Source organism: Pavona decussata, unplaced genomic scaffold (genome assembly GCF_977016875.1).
Source record: "Pavona decussata unplaced genomic scaffold, jaPavDecu1.1 SCAFFOLD_6, whole genome shotgun sequence".
In the NCBI taxonomy this organism is placed as follows: Eukaryota; Metazoa; Cnidaria; class Anthozoa; order Scleractinia; family Agariciidae; genus Pavona; species Pavona decussata.
In genome coordinates, this window is record NW_028145430.1 from 1,782,178 (window position 1) to 1,810,000 (window position 27,823).

The 27,823-nt window shown below is 38.9% G+C and overlaps 1 protein-coding gene and 2 long non-coding RNA genes across 6 annotated transcripts in view; 2 read left to right on the top strand and 1 right to left on the bottom strand.

Moving 5' to 3' along the window:
- The first annotated feature begins 204 nt into the window (after positions 1–204).
- On the top strand, positions 205–1,258 carry LOC146489112 (uncharacterized). Its single transcript, XR_014863984.1, has 2 exons — positions 205–783; positions 1,118–1,258. It is a non-coding gene; the product is annotated as an uncharacterized LOC146489112 (long non-coding RNA).
- Positions 1,259–3,609: 2,351 nt separating this feature from the next.
- On the bottom strand, positions 3,610–9,510 carry LOC146489113 (uncharacterized). 2 transcript variants are annotated; one of them, XR_014863950.1, is made up of 3 exons: positions 8,572–9,492; positions 8,152–8,351; positions 3,610–4,656 (listed from the first exon to the last, which is right to left on the bottom strand). It is a non-coding gene; the product is annotated as an uncharacterized LOC146489113 (long non-coding RNA). The 2 variants fall into 2 exon arrangements; XR_014863948.1 differs by having other exon boundaries at positions 3,610–8,351; positions 8,572–9,510.
- A 1,435-nt stretch (positions 9,511–10,945) lies between these two features.
- Positions 10,946–27,823, top strand: part of LOC146489114 (GDP-fucose protein O-fucosyltransferase 4-like) — a 50,373-nt gene continuing 33,495 nt past the window's right edge. Inside the window, exons 1-2 of one of the 3 annotated variants that reach the window (XR_014863880.1) lie at positions 10,946–11,144; positions 25,519–26,913. Coding sequence is in view for 1 of the 3 variants with exons in the window: in XM_085106079.1 (XP_084962205.1) it covers positions 25,560–26,720 (1,161 nt within the window). In the remaining 2 variants the exon portion in view is untranslated. Of the gene's footprint in view, positions 11,145–22,418; positions 22,641–25,518; positions 27,788–27,823 lie in introns of those variants that run through there. The other 2 variants (XM_085106079.1, XR_014863882.1) reach the window with 2 other exon arrangements.

Here is a 27,823-nt window from a genome sequence, read left to right on the forward strand (position 1 = left end):
ATTATCAGGCAGGTGATTGAAGGTCTTATTTCATCATTTTTAACAAAAGATATCAAAAACCCCATGATACTTCCCCTTTAAGACGTTGTAGAATATTTTATCACCTAGATAATATACGAAACTATATGAATTTACGAGATTTTATCACGCAAAACCAGGTTGATTTACTTATAAACACAAAGGTACCGGTATAATTGTCGATAATATATATATTTAGCCAAGCCTAAAAGCGGAGCTCCAATTTTTTTCATAGCATTTATAGAAATCTGCTTTTCGTATGAGCGTAGTAACCTTACCTAGTTTCTCATTCTTTCTGCAGTTATATATATTTTTAGTGCATATGAAGCAAACTTCCCATCGACAATAACAATAATAATGTCATACAGAAGGCAAAATTATTTAATGCTGATTTGTTGTAACAGAAGGCATTTTTTCCTTAATTTTCCTTTCACCGCGGTAAGGAGGAGGTGATCTTTGCGCTTGTGCCCCAGTCTCGTCCCCAGAGCCCCAGCGCGTCAAACATGGCGGCGGAAGGGGCGAATTTAGTTGTCTTTGGCTCTTTGCTAAGTTGAAGAAGAAGAAGAAGTTTTCTAGTTTGGAAGCGATCGAAGTTTTCCTACGCCTCATGTTATTTTTCCTGCGTGACTGTGTGAAAAATGTTCCGTTCTACAGCAAATTTGTTGGGCTGAAGGAAAAGTTTTAGTTTGATAAATGTCAAAAGTAGATGGGGTTTTGCTGTGTCGGTGGAAGGCGAAAGGTCCGACGGTTCTGTCAATCAAGGAGGTAAGATAACTTCAAATCTTTATGTATGGATGCACATCTTTGTACTGTTGGATGTGTGTTTTTTTTTTCTGAAGGAAGAGCAATTTTCTAAAAAAATCTTTGATCTTTAATCAAGATAATGTTAAAATGGCAAGCTGATACGAACAATAGTAGGCCAGTGTTGTTATATGAATTGATGTGGTCGGTAACATAATATGTACAATACTAAGAGATCGTTTCAAACTGCGGGCCAATTGAAAATCGAGTCATTAATGGGGATTTACAAAATATTTTAGATTTCATCGTTTTCTACTCAAATTGAGTGATCTTTTCTTTTTTTTTTTTTGATGTTCAGGTTCTATTTGAGGGAGATGCACATTGGAGATGTTTGAATACAGGAGAAATATTTCAAGTCAAGTTAGCTTTGGGTCATTTTTCTATTTTCTAATACTGTACCTGTAGTTGATTAATTCAATAAATTAGATTAAAAAGCTCATTTTTTTTAATTTGTTTTTCCCAGGTTGATAGCTATATTCTTGTACACATGAAGTTTTTTTTTTTTTTTTTGTTTTTGTATGTAGAAACTCAAATTAGGTGCTCAGTTCCATGCCTTTGATATTGATTTAAGAGAGTCAAGATGTCTTTCTTGCTCTCAACTTATCTAAGAATGCAGTATAATTTTCCCATTTGTTTTGGAAGGGATAGGAAAAACATGAACCTTTCATAACTTCCTGTCAATCACATTAATCCTTTTGTTTTGAGAGTGCATAGTGATACTGTTTTGTTCAGGGAAACCACAGCAGTAATGCATGAGTCTAGTGTAGGTGCGGTTTTACGTAATGAAAAATTTATTTTAGTCTTTTATGTAGGTATATATACAGGTCACTTATGTTGTATTGTAAAACTCCCTGACGAAGTGTGCATTTGTCACACGAAACGTGTAGGACAAAATAAGTCGTTTTACAACTGTAAGAGTTTGCAGACGTGCTGCTCACTAGTTTTATCTAAAAAATTCTTTGACATTGCAGTCTGTTCACAAATCCTCACCCCCTCGGGGCAGCTATTAATCTACTAAACGCTTCCAATGCCCCACCATCTTGGGCATGATTTTGTATCAAATCCCCTACTATTCCCTTGTAATCCCCACCTTGTTCTGGGGTGGGGGGTGGGGGGTCAGGGTTTTCGTTGACTTGTACATAATTGTCTGGCTCTTATTCTTGATATTGCAAAGTCAACATGACAATCACTTGTGCCTTTTGCTACTTTATATACAGTCACTTCAACTAAGGTTGTCGGTTCAAAGCATAAAGCTAAAAGACAAGACCGAAAGTTTACGTGGGATTTTTATGAATAAATAATTCATCAAAATCAGTCATGCCTAGAGAAAACAATAGGTTGTAATTAGCAGTACAACGACCTGCACATGCAGGGATGATTTTGATGAAATTATTCATAAAAAATAAAAATCCCACAAAACATTGCGGTCTTGTCTTTTAGCTCTTTTATTTTGATCCGACAACGTTAATTGAAATAGCTGTATATGAAAACTTGTAATGATCAAAACTGGATTAGAGAGTGCATTTGTTGACCTCAATCCTTAGGTTCTCTCTCCTTTGCCAAGTTGGTGATGATATCATCTGCCCCTGCAAAATCTGCAAGGGGTGCCATATACATGTCCCAAGATCCTTTCATTCATGGCAATCAAGGTTGACTCCAATCTGTGTAAGGAGTGCGTTCTTTTGATGTAATTGTTGAATGCAATAAATTTATTCAACAGAAAAAAAAAATGTTTTTGCAGTCCCTAGCCATCTGTAGCTGGATTTTAAAGTTAGTAAATTGCTTGACATAAAATCAAATGTGCAGTTCCAGAAAATATCCATACTCCCCCCACGGAAGGTCTTTTGTTTTGCACCCCTGCTCCCCCTAGGAAATTCCAGTTTAGCTTCATCCTTTGCTTCTAAAATTTTGACTTTTAAGACCCCCCTCCCCCTAGGAATTTCTGATGACCTTCTGTGGGGTGGGTGGGGAGTTTTTCTGGAACTGCACAATAACACTTGGGTAATTAAATCCTCAACTGTCCCTGTCAAAATCTTTACCAAAAAATCCATCATGCAGTTAAGGGGTCAGTTATCCCCAGCAGTTTTTTTTACACGTTGCTACATGAGAATTCACTTGGAGTAAAGTAAAAAAAAAAAACACAACAATTAAGGGATAATGAAATTTTGTGCTGTGCAGTGCTGATGCAACTGGGGAATCAGAGAATTATCTCTGGGGTGTAAATTTTTGTGTGTGAAGGAAACCACTTAATAAATTTTGCATTGCCCTAGTGAGTACATTTGGTCAATCAGTGATCAAAATCCTGGGGTAGTGGGTTTGAATCCTGCCAAAATCGAAGAGTTTTTCTTTAACTTGCATGGACCACATTTCCTTACTGAGGTAATACTGAGAAGAAAATTTAACGGTTTCCATCACCACAAAATTTACACCGCAGATTTTATTCTCTGGTTTCTCAATTTAGGTACAGACCTTGTTGTACTTCAAAGCAAAATCCCAATTGAAGAAGTCATTAAACACTAAACTGCTGCAGCCTCATCACTCAATCCAGCTTATGGATAGCACCTCATCTGAGAAGTCCCATTCATTTTTACACAGCAAGATACCAGCTACCATGTATCATTTAATAAGCATTCTGTAAAAATATTCCTTACTTTACTTTTCATCCTCTGGTTTTTCCAAGAAAAAAAAAATGGTAGGAAGAAGAGAATGTAGGTATAGAGAGTTGAGTGTGCATATAACAGTCGTCTTCTGAATTCACAAAATGATGATCAACTAATACTTTGCTTGAAATATTGCAAATTGAAAGCATTTTATTACTTCATTCTTCAAAAAAATCAGTGGTTTAAACTGTTCTTATACAAATAAAGAAGAGTTTGCATAAACCCAGTGGACAGAATGGAAAAGGAAAATAATATTAGTGTTTTTCCTGAATTGTTTCTGAAAAAGGTAAACCAGACTATTTTATAAGGTGTAGAAAACTGTAGCACTGCATGGTTACTGACGTTACAAAACCCATGAAAAATAAACAGTTATTATAGGGTGATCAAAAGTAAGTAAAAGAAAACAATTGACTTGGGATATAACATTTGTTATAATGATATGTAAATCACTACAGTGGAATACCAATAATTGTTTTTAACCTCAAAGGGAAACATAATTTTGTTCCAAAAATAGGAGGTAAAAATCTGACTGAAGCAATCCAAGAGAATTTAAAACAACTATTAATTTGTTCAAAGAATTGGGAGTTTCAAATAACTGAGATTGCACTGTAAAAATTAATACCTGTACATATTTCATAATTCATTACTCACTACCAAGTTTTAAAGTTTCTTTTAATTAAAAGAGATTGCTGATAGGAAGTTTGATGTTTTATCTTTAATCACAGTTATCAACAGAAGCCAGGGTTTGGTTGCATTAAACATGGCCTGAATATCAGCCACCTCCTCTCCTCTCAATTGAATAGCTATAAGAATGATTGAGTACAGCGCTCTGTTGCTTATAAACACAGCTAGGCCCAGGCATCCTGTAGCCAATCTCTGTTGTACTCACCATACTAGAGCAATAGCCCTACCTGGCCAACTAATCAAATCTTTACTCAGTGAATTTTCTTCTGAGTAATAATGAGATGCCCATTCTATTTGGCTTCTGCCATCATAAACATTTTCAAAAAGGTAAGAAATTTAATACACAACTGGATCTATCGATTGGGAAAGTGCACAGAAACGTTCACACAAGAATGCATAATTTACAAGTTTATGAACTGCTTCAACAAGAGTGTCCATTAACAAAGTGATTCTTGAGGCGTACAGTGTTTTCATCACATCTACAGGTATGGATCTGTGATGGTAAATAAAAAGCTTACATCAATTTCTTTTTTGTTACAATTTAAACTACAGGTCTTAAACTCTACCAGAAAAGGCTACACCCGCTGTGTGTGGCTTTTGTGCCAAGGCAGTGGCAGATTCTAAAACAATCCAGAGGGAGGGTACATAATTTATGCAGATGAGGGCCTATGATGATTTTTATTTTTTCCCTTTCATGTTTTGAAAGACCCCCCTCCCCCTCCCCCACCTGATGATGTTCTAAATATTTTTTTTCTGGCACCCCCTCATGAGACATCCTGTAAGCCATTGTAAAATACCTTGCCCACTCCCTCTATCGCCCTTTTTAACTTTAAAACCTCCTCTAAAATGGCTGATACAAGCATTTCTGGAGTATTAAAATTTTATTACATTTGCGAACTTATAATTAACTAATAAATTTCACTTTCAAAAATCCTTTACTAAAAATTAAAAGGATAAGGCTCAGATATTCACTGCATGACTCTAGAGAATGCAGTGGTGTTATGTTGTAAACCACATAATATAAATAGCTGTTTGCTTATAATTTGCCAAGGAATCATTCTAATATTCCTTCATGCAAATACTTACATCGATCTAGCCCCATATAACCTCCTTTTTTGGAAAAAAAATTTCACATCATACAAATTTGATTGTAACAAGACATCAATAGATTCTTTTTAAAATTCAATTCTTTTGGAGATGAAATCCAATAACGAACACTTTTTAATGTGGTCTTTATCATAAATACTGCATGCATGGACAGTATTTATGATGTAGTAATTACTAATTTTTTGAGATAATGCTGTTGTCAAGTCAGGTTCAGAGATGCCAAATTGTCCAGAATTTGGAACTCTAATTACCTCATCAGGATTCATCGAGCACACAAAGACAGTGGCCAGGGGGAAGCTGAAAGGACTTATTCTACAGTTGGAGATGCCATTATCTATGGCAATTCTATAAAATGGGAATTTATATGTTCTAAGATTCCATGAAAAAACAGACAAAGGAATTTAGAAGATAACTGCATGTGACTAGCTGACTATGAAAATCACAAACATAAAGAATGGAGAGCAATGCATGTCCAGAGGCCCTTACCAAACCAATGATATGGTAATAATATGGGAAAAATGAGAGCCATATATGGCCCATATATGGAAATTCACTGGGTATATTAAATCAAAATATGGGTTTTATAACAAGCACGTACTTTCAACTTACTCCAAGTATGGTGTTTATATGGACACAAAATTAAAGACATCAATAATGTGGGAATAACATGGTTTACTGATTCCCCATGTAATAACCACATTATCTTTCATTTTGAGATACAATGTATATAACAGTTATATGGATATAATATGAATGATAACTATAGTTATGTCATATGTGGAATTTATATGGCAGATGTACCCATGATCACTACATTACAAATATATCATGCCGATCATCTGGTGTCCATGCTAATCCCATATATATGGGATTAAGACAACAAATTAATGCAATCTAGTGTCGGCTGAGGAGGATAAAAACCACACTCCCTCAAGCACATATTGAAAAAAAGATCAGCAATGCTTTGAATTATAATTTAGGGGTATAGAATGGTAAAATCCGAGACCCGCCGAGACGCCGAGACCTTCATTTAAAATCCGAGACCGAGACTTAACTACTTTTTCTAAATCCGAGCCCGAGACGTCGTGATGCAAAACATGTTTTTTACTAACACTGCCGAAAAGCATAGTACGGCAATTTGCGAGCAGAATTTATCCAAGCTTACATGTTTCACAGAAGCTGCAGAAGCGATTGCAATGTTGAGCCGTTTTCAAGATTATTGCTTGTTGTCAATTTAGGACGGTTAATTCAGACTTAATTTTCGCTTGGTTTGCCGAGATTCAAATTTCAAAATGCAGGATTCGAATTCCGAGACCCGTTTTATTTTTTACGAGCTCGAGATTCCGAGACTCCAGTTTGAGACACCGAGATTTCGAGACCCGCCGAAAATTTGCCGAGACCCATTATTTTTCAAGGACCATTCTATACCCCTTAATTTGTTCAAGCACAATGCTAGGTTTTACAACGAGTTGGAAACAAGAAATTTATATGGTGGAGTCACAACAACATTATGCCGGTTGCTCATGACAAAGCGTTGCGCACTGACGATGCACCTGTTCTGTCAGATTACATTTTAAAGGGAATTTGTAACAGAGGGGAAGGAGCAGCCATAATAAATATTTTTTTCTTCTTTTGTTAACAGGACCCGGCTAATCATGATTACATGAAAGCATCCAAAAGTTTAGAAAAACATGTCCCCGGCTATAATTATTTTTCTAAAATTTGTGACTATCACTATGATGTTGGAGAGTTATAACTGGAATTTCACAAAGACACCTGCAAGGTTAAGAAAGAGCAGCAATGCGCTTCATGTAAAAATGGTTGGCTGGCTCCACAATGGACAGAATTCCACGCCCTTTCTCGGATAAAGAAAAATTAAGGTACGCGTACAAATTAAAGTGTTTTTGAATCTCCGGCTACTTCTTTAGGTGGAACAGCACAACCAGTTGATGACTTAATGCCTAGAGCGCAAAAAAAAATCCTTCAATGAAGGAAAGCTGAACACAGTGAAAAAAATTACAGACTTTTCTTCAACAGAGACTACCTTTGTGGTTTCTGAGGAGCTAGTTAAAATATACCTAGACAATTTAAAACATCTCCAATTAGATTTGCGAAATCAAGCAACCGTCGAGAAGCGACGAAACCGAGACCCAATATATTATTGGCAAGAGTTACTTAAGACCTTACTTCTATCTGGAGTTTTAAAATCTCTGTGTTTTTGAACTTGACCCTTCAGTTGAGTTACTTGAAAAGACACTCCCTTCCACACACTGAGAAAAAGTTGAAAAATGAAAAGAATGGGCTAATTACCAGTCACCTACAAGAAGCAAAGGGACATGATTTTGATGAAAATGAAATCATGTTTTGATGAAAATGAAATCACACTAGTTTTACACTCGCTTTTAACATTGTTTAAAAAGACTTAACTTCAGCTCAGTCAAAAATACTCCCACGTCTAAATCTTTGCCGTTATACCCTATTATTTTAAGTATTTGTGTTTGTTTTCTGTAAAGATTGTCACAAATAAATGCTAAAATTAGAAATATATAAGCTTATGCCAGAAAAACTTGTCAGTTTATATAAACTGTAAGTTTATTGTCAACGACACTGTGTAGCGAGACGTTTGTTTGACTGACTATTTTACCTGAGAATAAAATTTCTTAAATGAAGCAAAATGGGATGAGATTAGAAAATAAAACGCCAAGGAAAATAACAAACATGGACCGAAAAAACGAGCTCAAAAGACTGCTGTAAAGTTAGCAGTAGCTATAAGTTAAATGAGTTGCATGGTCAACACTGCAAGAAAAACAATATCTTGCAAAACGGCAAGGTTTTGTCAGCAAAAATATACTGTTACATAAATAGATATAAATATACTCGCCTCTTTGGAGAATAAACAGTCCTTTTGTTCCATTGCTGATTTTTTCGTTCGTTTTAAAACGTTAAGTGAGCGAAACGTTTCACTTCAAGAGGAAAAATCCAACGTTTCGTCGTGTCGGAACAGAGTATAAAAATGATTTCTCTTCGGCCGCTCTTCGTGATGTGGCGTTTCCGCCGCTAGTCGCCTTGCTCTTTTTCCCACTGATGGAAGACAAAATTGGACGAGATTACAATATAACTCCAAGGGAAATAATGAACATGGACCAATAAAATTACCTCAAAAGACTACTCTCGAGTTAGCAGTGACTTATTTTATAGTTTATAAGCTTATAAACTGCGTGTCAACACTGCAAGAAATCAATATCTTGCAAAACAGCAAACCAGCAAAGTTTTGTCGACAAAATCACACGAATATACTCACCTCTTCTGAGAATAACCAGTGCTTCTATTCCATTGCTGATTTTTTCGTTTGTTTTACAACGTTAAGTGACCGAAACGCTCCACTTCAAGAGGAAAAATCCAACGTTTCGGCGCGCCAGATCGGAGTAAAAATGTTCGGCTGCCGGTGACACTAAATGGAGGAAGGGTGGAACGGCGGAACGGCGAAATTGGGAATGGCGGAAAATCACCCCAAATTCTAAAGCAAGGAAAGGCGGAAAATCACACCATTAGAAAATAAAACTCCCAGGGAAATAATCAACATGGATCGAAAAAAATGATCTCAAAAGACTCCTCTGAAGTTAGCGGTATTTAGGAGCTTCAGCTTAAATTAAACGGCGTGTTAACACTGCAAGAAATCAGGGGCAAGAAATCAAGATCTTGCAAGAGAGCAAACCAGCAAAGTTTTGTCAACAAAATTACATGAATATACTCGCCTCTCCGGACAATAACAAGTCCTATTTATTCTATAGCTAACTTTTTTCGTTTGTTTTACAACATCAAGTGAGCGAAACGTTTCACGTAAAGAGCAAAAATCCAAGTTTCGTCACGAAGGATCGGAGTAAAATGGTTTCACTTCAAGATTCTGCCAGTCGATTTGTTTCTCCCGCCGCTAGACGTCTTGCTGTTTCTCCCGCTGTCGGTCACATAAATTGACTTTGTATTTTGTTCTCTTAAAAGAACTTTTTGTTTTCTTAATTAAAGCAGTTGGCGATGCAACTTCCCGCCAAACAAACGCGGGTCGCAGCACGGCTTCACACACCTAAGTTTTCCTGTGGCTGCGTACGGGCGTACGGTCGTATGGATGGACAAAAGTGACGTCATAACCAAACCAAAATTTCTCGCATTCACGGGTTACCAAATTCTCTTAGCTATGGGGCTCCGCACGCACGCCTCCGGCGTGCGGAGCTCCGCTAATATTTTCAAACCAACAAAATTTTTTTTAAGTAAATTTGCTAAACCCATGGCAAAAAAAGCATTGGAGTCTGGTATTTCACATGCTGGAGATAAACTCGGAAAAAAAGCCGCCGAAAAAAGTGGTGACATCATAATGAATAAATTAAGGAGTATGAAAAGACCACCAAAAACAGGCGAGAAAGGCTCACAGAAGGTCAGAGAGGAATCCACAGATATGATTCTCAATCGTTTAATATCTGGCACAGGAATTAAAAAAAAGATAAGAAAAACAATTATCTAATCTAATGTGGCTGATCTGGTTTAGTTATCGCTAAATAACAATACAATAAGAGAAACTAAACTCAATGACTTCTTCCGATAGGTTTAGCTTTAAATTTTACATTTCGAGTCAGGATGGAAACAGCAGGTAAAACAGATTTATGGCAAAGCAATTTTCTCTTAATAAATCACAAAGCCTAGCGAATTGAAAGCCAAAAGACGAGTCTCAAGAGAATCAAGCGACAGTCACGCTTGTACTTACTTCACGGTTAAAACTGCATGTGTGACTTGTCACGGTATGGAGCTTTGAGCCAATCACAATCGCCGGCAAACAATTGGTACTTTATGCATTAGGTTCAGCACATGAGAGGAGCGGCGTCTGAATCAGCTGCCGCTCCAGTGTCGCAAAATGCGGCAGACCCTGTCGAACTCAACGATGTTTGCCGCACCAAATTAAAACTGCCGTACCAAACTGATTCAGACGCCGCTCTTTTGCCGGACTTAATTCATCAATTAGGTTCGGTACATGAGTGGAGCGGCGTCTGGATCAGGCCTTAGGTCTCGCCTCTTAAGTAACTTTAGCACTTCCGCTATTTAAGTCATTGCTTTATTTAAGTCAACTAGACCTTTTCTTTTAAGTTTAATATATAATTTTTAGCTGAACTGTATAATAGGCCTTATCACGGTTTTCGGCGCCATTTTGACGAGTAGGCAAACAGGCTTGAAATAACAGTGTTTGTATGGAAATCCGATGTCAAATAATTTTCATAAAACATCGCTTCTGAAAAATTCATGAATTGGAAACTTTTGGCACTAGGAAAAGGATTTTAAGAAAAAAATTGGAGGGATGTAGCTGTGCCAGAAAGCGTCCAGTCGTGTTTTGAACTTTCCATACATTTCCCTGTATTTTTTCCCGCGAACTATTTTTAGTAGCAGTTCACGGCTGGTTCGCTATACAGACAAATTTTTAAAGTATATTATTGCCTCTGAAAATCCTCTTTGGGGAAGTGCTAATAAAGTATGTATGTATTCAACGCAGCAACGCTGTAAGAACCGTCCGGAAAATGTAAATTTTGGTTGTTTGTTTGCTACCCGTCAATGAACATAGACGCGCACGCAGTCTGGCGATCACATGACCATTCAAAAATCACGTGGTCAATCGATAAAATGCTCATGCCGCAAGCAGAAAGTTATTGTTTTTAACTTCCTTGCCGTTTCATTGAGACAAAGCATTGACCTCTACCAAAATAGTTGGAATTGAACGAGGCTATTTGGTGTAAAACTCAAGGATCACTTATGCTAGCACTTTGTCGCACAATTTCTTGTTGATGGTTTCACAGGTTCCTAGACTTTTATACCCTCGGACATAAGCTGCTTCAGGTAGGAATTAAATCCTTTATTGGCTTCAGTAAATAATTCCACAGTTGTCCCAGGTGAAATTTTTGTTGTTTTTGTTGTTTGGCGTTGCGTTCAGATGGTGGTCGAGAACCGCTCGAACCGACAACAAACTACAATCCTGGCCAGAGCTTTCGGGAGACGTGACACTTGTAAGCTGTTTCGTTTCATTAGGAATGTATTTTCGCGACCACTGTTCTTCTGTAAAGCGCGCTGAATTAGCCTAAATAGTGCATGCGATCCTGTCTCGGACAGTGTCTGAAAAACGTTCTTCGTCTAAAACATAAACAATATCGTTAAAATTTAAAAAAGCGATCTCTGGCTAAAATGATTAAAAAACTACGAGCTTTCGACTGCCCGAACTGCAGTCTTCGACGGGTAAAATGAGTGATGAGAAAGCGCTGAGAAAAAATTTTTAAACAAAAAATGTGAATTGCGCAATAATAAAAATGTAAATAGTTATGAATGTTTGTTAAAAAGAATGTTGTATTGTCCACGTAACGGGCAAGAATTGTTATCTGAGTTAGGTGTCACTTTGGTATGCCACGCTTCTAATGTTTTTCTGGTTCTGAAGGTGCCTTTGTCAATAATTGACGCGTTTTCAAAATCAATGACATGGTTGTTGGACTAGGCGTGATAAGCAATTCTAGAACCTTTGGTATTCCTCAAATGTTCTTTTTTTCGAGTATTGAAAGCTCTGCTGGTTTCCCCAATGTAACACCACGAACAATTTGTACAGAGAATTTTATACACGACGTTGGTCTGCGATTCCATGGAAGATCGAAATTTCGGAGGTGGGAACTGTTGTTGTAGTGTGGTAAATGGTTTGTTTACAACTGTGACATCGTGTTTTTTGAGGATACGTGTCAAAGGTTCAGCTACTCCTTTGATGTAAGGGAGAGAAACGAAAGACTTGCGTGATTTGGTTGGTTCGACCAACTTAAAAGACATTCCAACAAGTTCCTTTGGGGATACACAGCGCTTTCTCATCACTCAGTTTACCCGTCGAAGACTGCAGTTCGGGCAATCGAAAGCTCGTAGTTTTTTAATCATTTAGCCAGAGATCGCTTTTTTAAATTTTAACTATGTTTCATCCTGGCTACGGCCCCTAAATATTTTTACATAAACAATATCACTTAAACAAATCTACAAACTTCGATTGCTACAAAGGCAACAGTTTCGTTACTTTGCGCTTTTAACGCTGTTGATAAATGGGCTAAATCACATTCCATTTCAACTATAGAGATGAAGGTAATAAATATTGGGGTAGACTGCCAAAATCGGGACACTTGGCCTTCTTTTACTTAAAAACATGGAAATTCTTTTCCCCTTCCCCCCCCCCCCCCTAAACAATGTTGAGAGTCGACAGGAGTCAGACTCCCCTCCCCCCGACATGGGTCGAAAATCTTTTACATTCTATTAACTTCAACATGGTTAAGGGTGGGGGGGGGGGGGGGGGGGGAGGAATAAGTTTCTAAGATTCTTTTTGGGACCTTTAACTATCGGTAGTTGTGTAATTTCACAACAAAACTTGTAAAAAACGCCAAGTGTCCCGAAACCAATTGGCCAGGATTGTCTGAAAAATGTTCTTCGTCTAAAAACATAAACAGTATCACTTTAAAAAATCTACAAACTTCGATTGCTACAAAGGCAACACGGTTTCGTTACTTTGCGCTTTTAATGCTATTGAGAATGGGGCTAAATCACATTCCATTGTAAAACCATTAACATACATTTATAATCAGTCTCTTCTCACTGGAGTTATCCCTGATGACCTAAAACAGCACTTGTTACTCCAGTGTATAAGGCAAATAGTAAGGAGGAATTTTCAAATTATAGACCAATTTATTTCTGTCCTCCCATGTTTTAGTAAAATTCTATAAAAAATTATGTACAAAAGGGTACTTAAATATTTGGACAAACACAACATGTTATTTCAGAGTCAATATGGTTTTTGCAAAAAAACATTCAACCAACTTACCCACTATAGAGCTTACAACTAAGATATTACAGTCAATAGATAACAGCGAATACACAATTGGAATATTTTTAGATCTTGCAAAGGCATTTGACACAGTGAACCATGAAATATTACTTGAAAAACTTGAACATTATGGGATAAGAGGAATTGTCCGTGGTTCAGAAATTACCTATCAAACAGAAAGCAGATAGTTAAATATAAGTCACAAAAATCAGAAAGCTTAACAATCAAGTGTGGTGTACCTCAGGGGTCCGTTTTGGGACCTCTCTTTTTTCTTATATATATGAATGATATTGGAAAGTGCTTAGAGATCTTGTCAATTATTCTATTTGCAGATGATACAAACCTATTTTTCAGTCATAAAAACTTAGATACTGTACATGAGACTACCTGGCTTTCTGCTAATAAGCTTTCTTTAAATATTAAAAAACGCATTTTATAATTTTTGAATCCAGAGGGAAGAAATTAAATCAAAATGTTTCAATTAAAATAAACGACCAAGCAATTGAGCAAGTAAAATACACAAAATTTCTGGGTTTATACATCGATGACGAGCTCACATGGAAGTGTCATCTTGACCATGTTGCAACTAAAATATCAAAAATGACAGGCATAATAGCAAAGGCAAGACATTACTAATCACTAAAAACTTTGCAGACAAAATATGACACTATGGTTTACCCGTATTTAACATATTGTAATATCATTTGGACGAGTACCTATCCAACCAGGCTCAAGTCAATATTTATGATACAAAAAAGATTGTTAGAATCATGAAGTTTGCAAAATACAAAGATAAATCTAGGCCACTATTCCTATCATTAAATATTCTCAATATAAATGAGTTACATATATCCCCAATGGAACTTTTTATGTACTCATACTTCAATGATAAACTACCAAGTTATTTTACGAATTATTTTAAATTAAATGAAAAGCTACATAGTTACAATACTAGAACAGCCTCAAACATACATATTGATTATAAAAGAACAAATTATGGGAAATTCTCATTAAACTTTAGGGGACGGGGGGGGGGGGGGGAGGGGGGGGCTCACATTTGGAACAAATTACCTAAGGACCTGAAAATTTTTAAATCACATACGCAATTTAAAAAATTAATAAGAGTTTGTGCTAAATCATGTAAATTCCGAGCTAGATTGTAGTTAGTTATTAAAAAAAGCAAAACCAAAGTTAGTATATTTGCATTAAAATTATATCCATCTGCTATATATATTTAAGTTACAGTTACTATGGGGATCTTCTTAGAAAAGCTTAGTAGAGCTTGCTAAGAGCTCCAGCCATTGTATATGTTGATTTTGTAGCAGATATATGTCAATTTTGTATGATGTAATATAATGGACGAATGAATAACAAAAAAGAGAAGGTAATAAATAATGGGCTAGAGTGCCAAAATCGTCTTTCTCTGGTTAGAATTTCTCCTTTTATTGAGTAAAATAATTCCTTATGTATTGAATTAGTGGGCAGAACACTTTCCAGTCCTCGGAGAGGGCGTGAAAAGGACTAAATAGGAAACTAGAGAACGTTTGAATGCACCATGGGCAAGCGGAGCTGTGGAAGCGCTGTCAAACAAGCCCTCGTCGTGACAATTCTTTACCAAACGAATCGCTGAATTCGTACATACACTTAATTCGTTGGTACAAATATTGCGTTAATAACATGTGACAGTGTAGCCATGCCTGCCTAATGTAAGTAAACTTTCATAAAAAAGGTATAAACGTAATTTTACACAGTGCTCAACGAAAAGTCAGTAAATGTATTCATTCGTTGTGTTTAGTGAATGTTATTTCGATGGAGCACTGTTAGTTTTCATAGATAGAGACGAATTTACTTGACATCCTTGTACCCGTTATTAAATCTTATATTAGTGATACTACATTTATATGTTTCGCTTGAAGTTAGACTACTGATGCCTTGTAAGATTAATTTTCTGATGGAGCACCTTGGTAATGTATTGCGTGACATCCGGTTAACAACTCTCGGTATTATAGCCTTAACTCGCATTTCGTAAATTCTAGAGAGTTAGTTTAATGTCCTTTATTCATATTACACGCTTAATCATGGGCTACCGTTAATGCCGGTTCGGCGTTCCGCTTAAAACTAATCTACATAGTGCAAAACGTGAGAATATATATTGTGAATACATAATGTTCCCGCCGCTCCACGCGTCCAGGCCTTCCACGCCATCACATGTCTCCCCCATTTGCGGATAAAGTTCAAGGGTGCATTAGTCTATGTGGTGCAAAGTACAACAAAATAACGAATAAATACTGTTATTCGCAGACAAAGTTTTTGTATCTAGTGTCCTTTGTAGACGTTACTTTCCTCCTGGGCCTGTCATGGGCTGCATGTCTTTGCTCACTGTCACTATCACGGTCTGATCGAGGATGTTCCGCTCTCTGCAGACGTTCATCTTTGATTGTGTCGCCGTTTGCTCTGGGCTGCTGTTGTCCATGCTGAGGTTCGCGTATTACAGCGTCCGGCTCAAATGCGTCTTCATTGTCGGAGTCATCACACTGAACCGATTCTCTACACCCGTTCTTAAGCAGCTTCCAATCCGCGTAGTTCCTGGTACGGATTTTCACATCGTTCTTGGCTGTGATCATGCTTCCCTTGACACCAATAACCACCATTGGGTCCGGGTCATACAGGGGCGTTAAGCTGTTTTGCCGTTCTTGTTTGCACAATACCGTGTCCCCGACTTTGATTTTCATCACAGCTGTGTGTCTTCTCTTATCCGCGTACTGCTTCATTTTCAGTTTCCGTTTTTTGTCGTTGTGGCGGATCACCGTATCGTCCGGATGTTTAGGTTGTCGCTTGACCTCTGGGAATTTTCCCCTTAGTTCCCTTCCGAACATGAGTTTGTTCGGGCTGACTCCGGTGGTTGCATGTTCAGTTGCTCTGTATGCTCTGACTCCCCTGCGCACTTCATCCCTCACCGGTTTGCTTTCCAATGCAGCGATCCGTGCAGTCTTCTTTATTCTCTGCATAAACCTTTCGACGTCGCCGTTGGCTTCTGCCCACCCTGGTGTGACTTTCCGGTGCTTGAACCCTTCTTCTTGTGAGAATTCTTCAAATTTATGGCTGTTGAAAGGTGGACCGTTATCCGATTTGATCTCCTCTGGTACTCCATATGTGTGGAACACCCTCTTGAACACCGGGATGGTTGCCTTTTCACTAGTGGATCCCACGAATTCGACCACTGGGTATCTGGAATATTGACAGTAGAATACGAGGGCGAGGTCTCCATTAGCCATAGGCCCGCAAAAATCCACGCTGACCTTATCCCACGGTCCCCCAGGTAGTTCAGTCATCTTCAGTGGCTCGCGATGTGTTTGGGGTGTGTTAGATTGGCAGGCGATGCAAGTGGATACAAACATGTCACATTGGGAGTCCATTCCCGGAAACCATACATGTGCTCTCAGGAGCTGTTTTGTCCGTACAAGCCCTTGATGCCCCTCATGCGCTATCTCTACCATCCTCTGTCTAAGTTTTGCCGGTACGACAATCCTATCCCCTCTCAAGACTATCCCGTCTACTACGGTGAGTTCATGGAAAACGTGCCTGTATCCCTGTATGCTTGAAACCTTTGTGTCTATCCAGCCTTGGTTGATACACTTCTTCAATTCAACTAGTGCCGGGTCTTCATCAGTAGCTTCCTTCACTTGGTCTCTGGTGACAGCTTTGGGCGTGTTGCACGTCACAACGTAATTTACATAATGGCGTACCTCCTTAGTCGTTCTCATTTCGAACTTGGAACACTCGAGGAGTGACACAGGGTGCCGTGAAGTGTAGTCAGACATGTTTTCCTTTCCCGGGCGGTACTGGACCACGAAGTCATAGTCCATCATACGGTTGACGATCCTTTGGACACGGATCGAGGTCGTGTGGGTGGGTTTGTTGAACACACTTTCCAGAGGTTTGTGGTCTGTCACAATCTTAAAGGGTCTCCCGTACAGGAACAGATGAAATTTCTTGCAACCGAAATCACCGGCCAAAGCTTCTAACTCGATCTGGCTGTACCGTTTCTCCGGGTCTGTGAAGCTCCGACTAGCATACTGCACGACTCGCCAACATTGCTCCCCCGGTCTTCTCTGCGTGAGGGTTGCGGCCAGCCCCACAGGGCATACATCGATGTGGCGCTCGTGTTCCGCCTGGGGATCAAAGTATGCTTGGACCGTGTCGCTACTGAGCATGTTCTTGAGTTCCTCGAATGCTTCAGAGTGTTCTTGCTTCCACTCGAATTTTCCCGTTACTAGTTCACCGAGTTTGCAGGCAGCCTTCTGATACCGGCTGGCTTCCATGAATCGTGAACTATATCTGACTGTGCAGAGGAATGAGTTAAGTTCCGTGGCATTTCTGGGGCGTTCCGCCGACTTAATGGCTTTCACCTTGCACGGGTCTGGCGATACTCCATCTTTCGAGAACATCAAGCCATAGTAAACCACGCGATCTTTGTTAAATTCACATTTCGCTTTGTTGAATGTCACATTCTTTTCGCGACTTTTCTCGAGGAGTGCTTTCAGGTTTGCATCGTGTTCTTTTGTGTCACGCCCATGTACAATGATGTCATCACTAATTTTAAAGACTCCATTCAGGTCGTGCGTCAATTCCTCCCTGATCGTCTCTTGAAATATCTCTGCTGCTGATCTTGTACCATAGTTCAGCCTCTTATATCTGTGCAAGCCAATGTGAGTCGAAAAGGTCGTAATGTTCGTCGAGCTCAAATCAAGCTCCAATTGGTGGTATCCCTTGCTCATATCCAGGTGCGAAAACACAGTTGATCCGCTAAGTTCATTGACCACGTCGTCTATCGTGGGGTGCTGGGTGTGTCTGCGGGGTATTGCTTGATTTGCCACGCGCATGTCCACGTTCAGGCGTATTTGGCTCTGATCCTTCTTGGGGGTAACCACAGGTGGTGACACCCATCCCGTTGGCTCGCTGACCTTTTCAATGATGTCTTGGTCAATGAGATGTTGTATTTCATCCTCCATCTTTTGACGTACGCTGAACGGTTGTCGGCGTGGTGGCTGTGCGACCGGCTTAAAGTCGGGGTCAACATTCAAATCGACCAGAATTCCCTTTAGCTTTCCAATTCCTTGAAACCGGTCCTTGAATTCCTCTAAGATTTCATTTACATTGTCGGTTTCTTCAGATTGATTGCTTTCCTTTGCAATCGCATTGGTGACCCGAATCATTCCAAGGTCTCTTCCGTCTATGTAACTAAGCAACGGTGCGGTCTGGGTATCTCCTTTTATTAGCTGCCACGTGACCACTTTCATTTTCGTCTTAGATTCCGTAAGCGCTTCAAAACAACCCAGCACCGGTAGCGTGTTTGCCTCTGAAGCAGCCCCGTGCGGTTTTATTTGGCATCTTGATTTTCTGATCTTTACTTTTTTGTCCAGGCCGAATTTCTTGAACGTTGACTCATCCATAGCGTCGACTGTAGCACCGCTGTCAGGTAGTACCGTGACGCCAACGCCACTAATTAGCACTTTCTTTAGGGGCCTATTGTCCGGTGGTCCCATAGTGTTTACCTCTTGCAGCATGCACGTGGACCCTTCGTCACTGCTGTCAGACGACGTGTCAGATCTTTGCTCGCCTGCTTGCGCTAGGTCCCTTGTGGCCTTAACTTCTTGCTTGCTTTTACACCATTTCGCAAAATGGTTTCTCTTCCCGCATCGTGTACACTGCTTTCCATAAGCCGGGCATTTTCTTGGTCCACCTTGGTGCGGCCAATTTTTCCCGCAGTTAAAGCACGATTTTTCCCTACTTCTGTCCGCTGTGATTTTATCGACTTCTTACCTGACGGTAACATCATTTGGCGCTTGACTCTCTACTTTCGTAGCGTGTTGGTCGGCGCTTTCAAGGCCTCTGGCGTATTTAAGAGCTTTGACTAACGTTAGCTGGTCTTGTAACAACTTTCTCCTCACCCTCTTCGATTTAACCGTTCTCTATCATAGCCATTAGTATCTCAGTATCTAACCAGCCTGCCGGAAAATCACAGTGTTCACCTTCTGCTGTGAGCTTAGAAATGAACGAATCCCAGGTTTCCTCTTTGCCTTGTTTGATGCAACGAAATTTGTGTATATTGAACAGCCGGTTTTGCGATTCTTTGAACTTGTTTAGTAGCGCGTTGATGGCTCCGTCCAGATCCGTTCCTGTGTCACCAAGCTGTTCAAATATATCGAGAGTGCTTTCACCAATCGAATCTAAGAATAACGACCGTTGTTGTGCCTTGTCTGTGATGTTGTAGGCTTTCAAGTGGTTGTCTTTGGATCGTTTGGCATATTTTACAAAACGAGCGTAGACGTTTTCAGGGTCTTTCCGAACATCGAATTCGGGAAATTGCTTGTATCGAATGTTGACGGCCATTCCACTTTTATCCTCGTCGCCAATTTAAAGTCCTTTAGTCATATTACACGCTTAATCATGGGCTACCGTTAATGCCGGTTCGGCGTTCCGCTTAAAACTAATCTACATAGTGCAAAACGTGAGAATATATATTGTGAATACATAATGTTCCCGCCGCTCCACGCGTCCAGGCTCTCCACGCCATCACAGTTAGTAGAACTCCGCTGGCTTCAACAGAAAGGAAACAAAGCAACAATTACTAGAATATAGCGAACACAGCCAGCATTCGCCCTGAATGCATTGTAGTGATACCATATTTCAGCGTATGTTATCAAATGAAGCACAAATGATGACAGATCAAAGTCAGAATAAACACCATTCTCATTAGCCTGAGAGGAGCAAGCGAATCCCGACTGCTTATGAGCATTTTGAGCAATTCCTGAAAGGTTAAGAGAGATTTAACGGCGTTTTTTATATGTTTTACCCACAATAGAACTGCCATTCCTTTCCCATCTTTAAATTATTGTCAACCGCTACATGAAGGTAAAGCCAGTATAAGCGTGTCGTCCTCAACCCTCTTAAGTTAGCTCTATAAAGCCGCAAAGGGGGTTCCTTCTGCAGCGTTTGTTCTTTGTGCAATATTTTAAGCTGTTTCGTTTCATTAGGAATGTATTTTCGCGACCACTGTTCTTCTGTTAAGTGCGCTGAATTAGCCTAAATAGTGCATGTTGTCTACTGTGTCTTTAAGTGTGCTATTCTTCCTTGAAATTGACGTATGTCGCTGAACAACATTTAAACTTATTGTCAGAAGTTATGCAAATCCTCGACTGCGTCTCGGATTCGCATAACTGTGTCGAATGCTCCCAATCCCCTTCGTGTTTAGATGAGGCTATTTAAGCACGGAAAAAGGCCTTATTTTTCCATTTGTGTGTTTAAATCGGTGGCACGCGTACGACTTTATTACTGCAATTGTGGCAGATATTAGAAGAACATCTAAAACAAACTTGGATTGCTGGATTCACAACCCAGAATGCCAACCCTGTCATTAGTTTTCCGCGCAAAGAAAAACTCGTAAATCCTTTAATGCAAATAATTTGAAAACGAGCAAATTTCTTGACAGTAATTTAGAAAGCGAACAATTTACCAAGATGTATTAGAAAGCGAATATTAAATATCTAGGCTTAAAGAGAGGAGTGAATGGACTAGAGTAAGTAAAGCTAAATATTATCGTAATTTTTGAACTGAGCAAGTTTTAGAATTCCTTTTACAAGTCTTCATTAAGGAACGCCATAAGCTAGCGTTTTGATATTTCTGGTAACACAACATTTTGATTTTTACTGTCCATGCGAGTGGCCACGAATAAGCGAACCAAACCGAACCAGTTTCCTAGTAGTATTATATAAAGGTACTGCCTCACAGTGCACTCGGGTATCATTGTTCTTATAACATCAGGAAGCAACGCTAGCCAAGCGGAGGATCTTGTCTCAATAACATGTGTACTGTTACCGTCAAACTACAAAAACTAAAGTGGATCTTTATGAAGGGCACCAATATATAAAAATTCGAGTTGGATAATGTAAATTTATACAACTGAAATTTTTACTGCAAAAATCCGAGTTGTAAATCTCGTGCAATTTGCAACTCAGATTTTTACCAACAAAAAAAAAAAAACTAAACCGGACTAAGGGGCCGGGGTAATCGGTCCTCCCCTTCCGTAAGTAGAAGAGCTATGACAATAGCACTTTGACCAGCTGCTGAGAAATAAACCTCTCAAAACAGCGTTTGGAAGCACTGAAGAGCATTGAAAACACAGCAAAACACACCGGGGAAGCTTTTTCAGACTTAAGTATATTCTTTGTGGGTTTTTTAGGGAAAATTGTTGTCTAAATTTCGATTTAATTTTAACTCCATACAAACTCTTAAATTACGCTTGCATGGTAACCTGTGTCACATGCACTTTGGTGACCTGTGCTCTCACGAGTGTATCCTTTGAGACTTAAACCTTCTGTGTGATACTTAGCTGAAGTGGTTCTTTGTATATCTCTGTGAGCAATGGTTATTGTTCTATTAAATACCAGTTATCCATTTCACACATCGACAACAGTTTCTAAGTTGATTTAGATGATTGTTTTATTCAAATCTTTTTATGTATCCTGGGAAAGGAAGTATAAGTCAATATGAATATATGAGACATACTTAAACTGCGGGTGACGGTAAACAGAAGAAAGAACCTCGCAACTTGAAGCAGTTACGAAAAGAAACTCTGAAAAACAAAACAACAACAAATTCAGGCTTGAACGGGATTCGAACCAATGACCTCGCGAAGCCGGTGTACTGCTGTATCAACTGAGCCTGTTAATCCAACTGGGAGCTGGTCAATTGTGAGTTCGTAATAATAAATAAAGTAAATATAAACCATATATTTGAAGTGCGAGTGACAGATTTCATTGAAGAAAGACAACGCAGTGATTTACGCAACTTTAGCAGTGGCGAAAAGAAAGCCGAATTTTATCAAAAGGATTCGAACCCATGACCTCCGCGATGCTGGTGCAGTGCACTACGAGCTGAGTTATCAAGCCAACTGGGAGCTGGTAGTCATAGTTTGAGTGTCAATAGTTCGGAAACATTTAATTATCATTGTTTATTTATTCACACGGAATTATTTATTTCACACCTTTTTGGTATGTAGTAACGTAACATATTTATTTTTACACTTGAAAATGATATCGTGATGATATCGAAGCTGTGTGTAATTTCGCTAATTTTGATCCCTAAACATGTTTTAACAGATTACAAGGGACTTTTAATGACACGCAGTATGTGCCCGTGGGCATAATTATTTTTGGCGTTTCTGAGCACGCACAAGAGAATGCTTTTATAAAGCAAATGCTGGGCCACTTTGATGTCTGCAACGTTTTCAACAAACGATTGTGAAATTGACAGCTGATTGATAACCGCGCGCTGGATAGATCACAAAATGTGCGTCTTCGGTTGAAGCAGACTGCTAAAGTCATTTCTCTTACGGTCGAGGCTAAAAATTGTCTTGAGGAAACTCTGTCTTTCAACAAAAGTGAGTACTAGGATATTGTGGCCTTTCAGTACAGTGACATTATACCTTGTTTCAGGTAAGTGCAATCATTAACAATCTAGTGAGAAAATTTTTTAGCTAATTCATTGCAGGCTAGAGGTTGTGCTTGGCCTTTAGCCATTCATAAGTTTTCTAAGTACAAAATTCACTCATGCATTTTAGAGAGAATACCTAGCCTGCTGACATAAAAAAATTAAGCTTTGGCGAAATTGGCAATTTGTAGCGCACCAAATTCAACGTTGTTTAACAGTCTCCCGTGTGGAATATTTCTTTACACGTACGTCTCTAGCTCCTTAAAATAGCTTCTAAAAGGTAGGGTGGATTAAATCGGACGTCTTAAAGGGCTATAAAACTATCTCTTTTTCACATACCGAAAGTTTGATCTTTGTTTCTCTCAAATTGAAGAGAAAGATGTAAAAACCTGGTTTTAGCCTTAACGTTTGCTTCAAAACAGTTCTATTTTTTCGATCGTATTACCACGCCTTGGCATAGAAAAGTTGCCTTCAGATACGGACGTTATTGTGGCCGTTGTCCTACAAAGCTGCAGGAATTCTTCGTTCACAGAAGCATAAACATTGCCTTTTTCCCTTCAGATAGGATTAAACGAGCAAAATATTCTAAATTTGCCCGCAGACATCAAAACAATTTCGTTGCAACGTATCCGGTGACATCTACGTTCTCAACTCACTGTGCACTGTAGCGAATCTGTTTTAGACCTTTTGAGGGACGATTTTGTTTTAGCTGCTTCAGTATTTAGACTTTGAAGGGTAGGTTTCTTAAGCTTTAAATATGATATAAATTTCGCTGCCTCAGATTATTCTGAGTATATGTAATTTCTCAAAACAATTTGCATCTTTGGGCTGTCAGCAACACGCCAAACTTTGCCATATTTATCTGTCATGTGCCGCTGCCATGGAAACACGATAGGTATAGTGTTCGTCATCGCAGTTTCAAATGATGGATCAAAATTTATCTATATTGCGAAACCTATTCTCGCTGCTAAAATACTCACGGAATCAGCCGTGCGGAATTATGTAACTCGATCAGATTTTTTGTGGTAAAAATCTGACTTGCACAATTTCAAATTATGCATTAATTTACAAATTATATAATAATTTCAAATTATTGTGGTAAAAATATGAATGCAAATTGCACGAGAATTACAACTCCGATTTCAGCAGTAAAAATGCGAGTCGTACAATTTGAAATTATTTAACTCGGATTTTTGAGGAAAAAATTTGAGTTGTGTATTTGAATTAACAAGAATTATTGGTGTCCCTATGAGCCACTGTAGAAAAATTCACTCATTCATTGCGCGTGCGCGCATTCACGAGTCAAAAGGAACAACGGTTGATTTCTCACAGATATGAAAACTACTACAGCTAAACATAGTTCTTTGAGTAATAACTGTCTGTTATTTTGTATTCAACATCCGTTGTTTTATGGTATGGTTGTCACTGTACTATTTTGATCAATCCCAACACATGAAAATACACCAACACTTTTTACTGAAAAGGGTATTCGTAATTTGACAACGCATTGTTCAGAGCATGAAAAAGAGTCAAGGTAAGATAAAATTAACAATGAAAATAAGCCAAATTAAATCAGACGTTTTGAAGTCATCATGACTTCATCTTCAAGGTTGTAAAAAGGTAGGAAAACAATCGTTAATCGTCAACCTTTTTTCAGGAAAATCGCTCCCACGCAAATTCGTATCAGGAATTTCTTGGGACTTTCTGTAAAGCAACAGCTTTCGGAAGTTCAATACCGGAAGTGTGTACGAGGTGCAAATGTAACGTATGTACGTGGGTAAATTCGATATCACTGGGCTAATTTCGTTTTTTTTCTATCAAGACTTATCGTAAGTTCAATTTGTAACAATCCAACATGCCCTTGCCAGCAACAGTCTTGCCTCGGTGCTCAAGTGTGAATCCTGCAATTTCAGGCCTCAGTTCCTCGAATATCCTCCTCGCACTCGCTGATTTAAATACACTATGCAGTTGCAGGATTGCAGACAGCGGGTCAAGAAACGTAACACTGCAAAATTTCTGAATCATTACAGCAAGTCATTCAAACACTATGGCTTGTTCAATTGCGCTGGTTTTTCTCTATTGCCTCTGTTCCTGGAAAGCCCATTATTTAGCACTATCGGGGATTAAATCTCACTAATCGACCATTAAAATTTATCCCTTGATTAGGAACGGAACGAAGGTTTAAATTTAACTACCGAGGTCGACTTATTCACTAATCCAGGGGAAACGAGTTAAAAGATTGTTAAAACAAACAAAATGGCGGACATAACCTTTCCTTAATTTGTTTTAAGAAATAGATCAGAGGAACACAAGTTGTATTAATTATATCACAAATAGTTTCTCTCAGGCGACCTTAATAATAAATGAACCTGTCGTGCTAAAGAATCAATTGAGCTTTGGGTGAAAAAAAGTCATCCAAGGTGAAAGATGACTTGTCGAAAGCACCCAGAAGCTCGCAAGTTTACGCTAATCCTGTAGATTCGGAAATATTTCTCAGAATTTCTAAGATAACAAAAAATCGCAACAGCATCATTATCGAATTTTCTTCAAAGGTACAATTCAGGAGATATAGCTTTTGTGTTAGGGGGAATAAAAACTAAATCTTTACAGTTTTATAAACTTGCAAAAGTCACAAAAATAGTACGCCATGGAATGTCCCTTCATCGCTTCTAACTTGGATTACTTAAAAATATCATATAGACGCTTCTCCATAACGTTTTAGAGATTAGAGATTCTATACAAAATGATTTTATCGAATAAAGTTTTCGAAGCGTATTTCACAAAAAGAAAAAGGAAAATGTCACCTAAAATACGATGAAGTATTGATTTTAAAGAGAAGGTGCTTAATGAAAGTAAACGACAATTTTGGTTCTTGTTCAACAGGCTACGCCAAAGACGAATTGGAGGTCTGTGCATTTTGCAGAATGAACCGATACTCCTTCTTCATAAAGGTCCTTCTTTGTCTTCTCATATTGGCTGTGGTGTTAATGCAAGTTCAAATAAAAATGGTACTAAAGCAGTTTGGGGAAAAGTACATTATGAGCAAAAATTACTCTGTTAACACCTCTGTTGTGATAAAGTTACCTGAGGAAAATAGCACCCAAAGCCTAGAAAACAAAACAAAACCTTGTCTTATCATATTTTGGTCAACATTTTTTGGATATATCAAGCGAGACGAGGAGAAATCATGGACGACAGACGAATGCCCTATGGCGGTTCAAGTAACAACTGACCATTCACGAGAAAAGGAAGCAGATGGCTTCGTTGTTCATGCCAGAGATGCACACATGACTCCTCCAACACACTCCGTGCCTTGGATCCTGGTCACACAGGAAAATCCTGTTTACACGCCAGCACTCAGCAACCCCACGTTTATGTCCCAATTCAACCTGCTGAGAAGTTATCGTCTGGATTCCGACTTTCCACATCCTTCGTATTTCATGCCAGATTTAACACCACCGATTCCTTTCAAGGAAAAAACGGGGATGATTTTTGCCGCATTCTCAAATTGCGAGCGAGTGCGTATTGAATACATGAGGCAGCTGATGAAGTTTGTGCCGGTGGATTCGTACGGTGGCTGTCTTAGGAACAGGAATGATTTAGTGGGCAGGTATGGAAAAGGCTTCAAAGACCTCAAAACTGAAATGGCCAAAAAGTACAAGTTCACTCTGGTGTTTTTTAATCAGGACTGCGATTATTTTGTTGATGATCAACTGAGTCATGCTCTTAGTGCTGGTTCAGTGCCTATTGTGATGGGTACGGACAAACTCAACGAGTTCCTGCCCGGCAATCTTCGAACCTCGGTCATTAAAGTCCGAGATTTCAAGAGCCCCAGTTTGTTAGCAGATTATCTGAAGTACCTTAACAACAATGAGCAGAAATACAATGAATACCTCGATTGGAAATGGAAGGGATTTGGTGACATTCGTGGGACTGTTATTGGACAAAACTGGAAACCAGACTACCCGCCATATTGTCAAATCTGCCTTGCTATCCGAGGAGGACGGATACATAAAGATGGCCTCAAACCAGACACGTGCAAGGGAAGAGCATTTGAAGACTGGGGAATCACCCCTGGAGATTAGCTCAATTTAGGGTGCGTTCGTTTGGGAAAGGGGAAAATTAGGGGGAAGGGAGTGGCTGAGTGGAAACGTAGGGGCGTTGGCTGGGATATATGAATTTCGCTTTAAAAGTCATGTTTGGATGTTGGTTAAAAGGAAGTCGGTTTTCCGAGATGTCCGGAAGAAACGGTTCCCATTAAGCGATTGGCGCTGTATGGTAGCGTTGAAAATTGTCAAAAAAAAAGATGATTCACTGACACGGCCTGACGAATGGAGCCGAATTTACATAACATGAAATTAAGCATTCTGTGTCATTATCCGTCATCGTATATAAAAAGGAACCTAATGACCCTTTGTCATTTACGGAAATCGGATTTACACGAAAAACAGAATTTGTACTATGAATAGACCAAAGGCTTTCTTCTTCACCTCTGCTGAATTGCACGTTTCAAGCTTGCTACGCAGACCTTAGTTTAAATTTCCACTGATCAAGGTGGCAAAGATGACCTCATCACCTGATGACGCTTTCGGACCACAAGGTTAAGCGAATTCCGTTGACAAAAATTCCAAAAAATAAATTTAGAGAAACTCACATATCCCAAGAGCTAAACCGGTTGTCTGCCTCTCTGCCTCCTTATTTTCTCTTATTTGGCATTATTTGTGTACGAGCGTTTTATTGTTTACTCATTTAAGTTTATTTAGCTTACTTACTTCAGTCCTCGCAATAACAAAGGGTGCTCCACTAGATGTGATTCCTAGAAATATATTGCAAAAAAAATGCAAGTTTGAAAATCTGGTAATGTGTAGGATTTAGCGTGTAGTATATTTAAGTAATTTAATAAGGTGCTGAGGATTTGGAAGTGTTATTACTATGTTCCGGGTGGGAGATGGATCATATAAGGGAATCTCCACTGTGATAACAAGTTGACGTTGAATAGGCAGTGTTAGGGTATATGTTGAGTAAATCTCAGTACAACTGAAGCGATAGACTTCTAAACTGCTAGAGCAGACTGACTCAAGTATCGCTCAACAGATTATTAATAATGATAATGAAAATAAAATAAAATAAAGTAACGCTAGATAAAATTGAACATCGATCGAAAGCAGTAATGTTGATTTTTTTTATG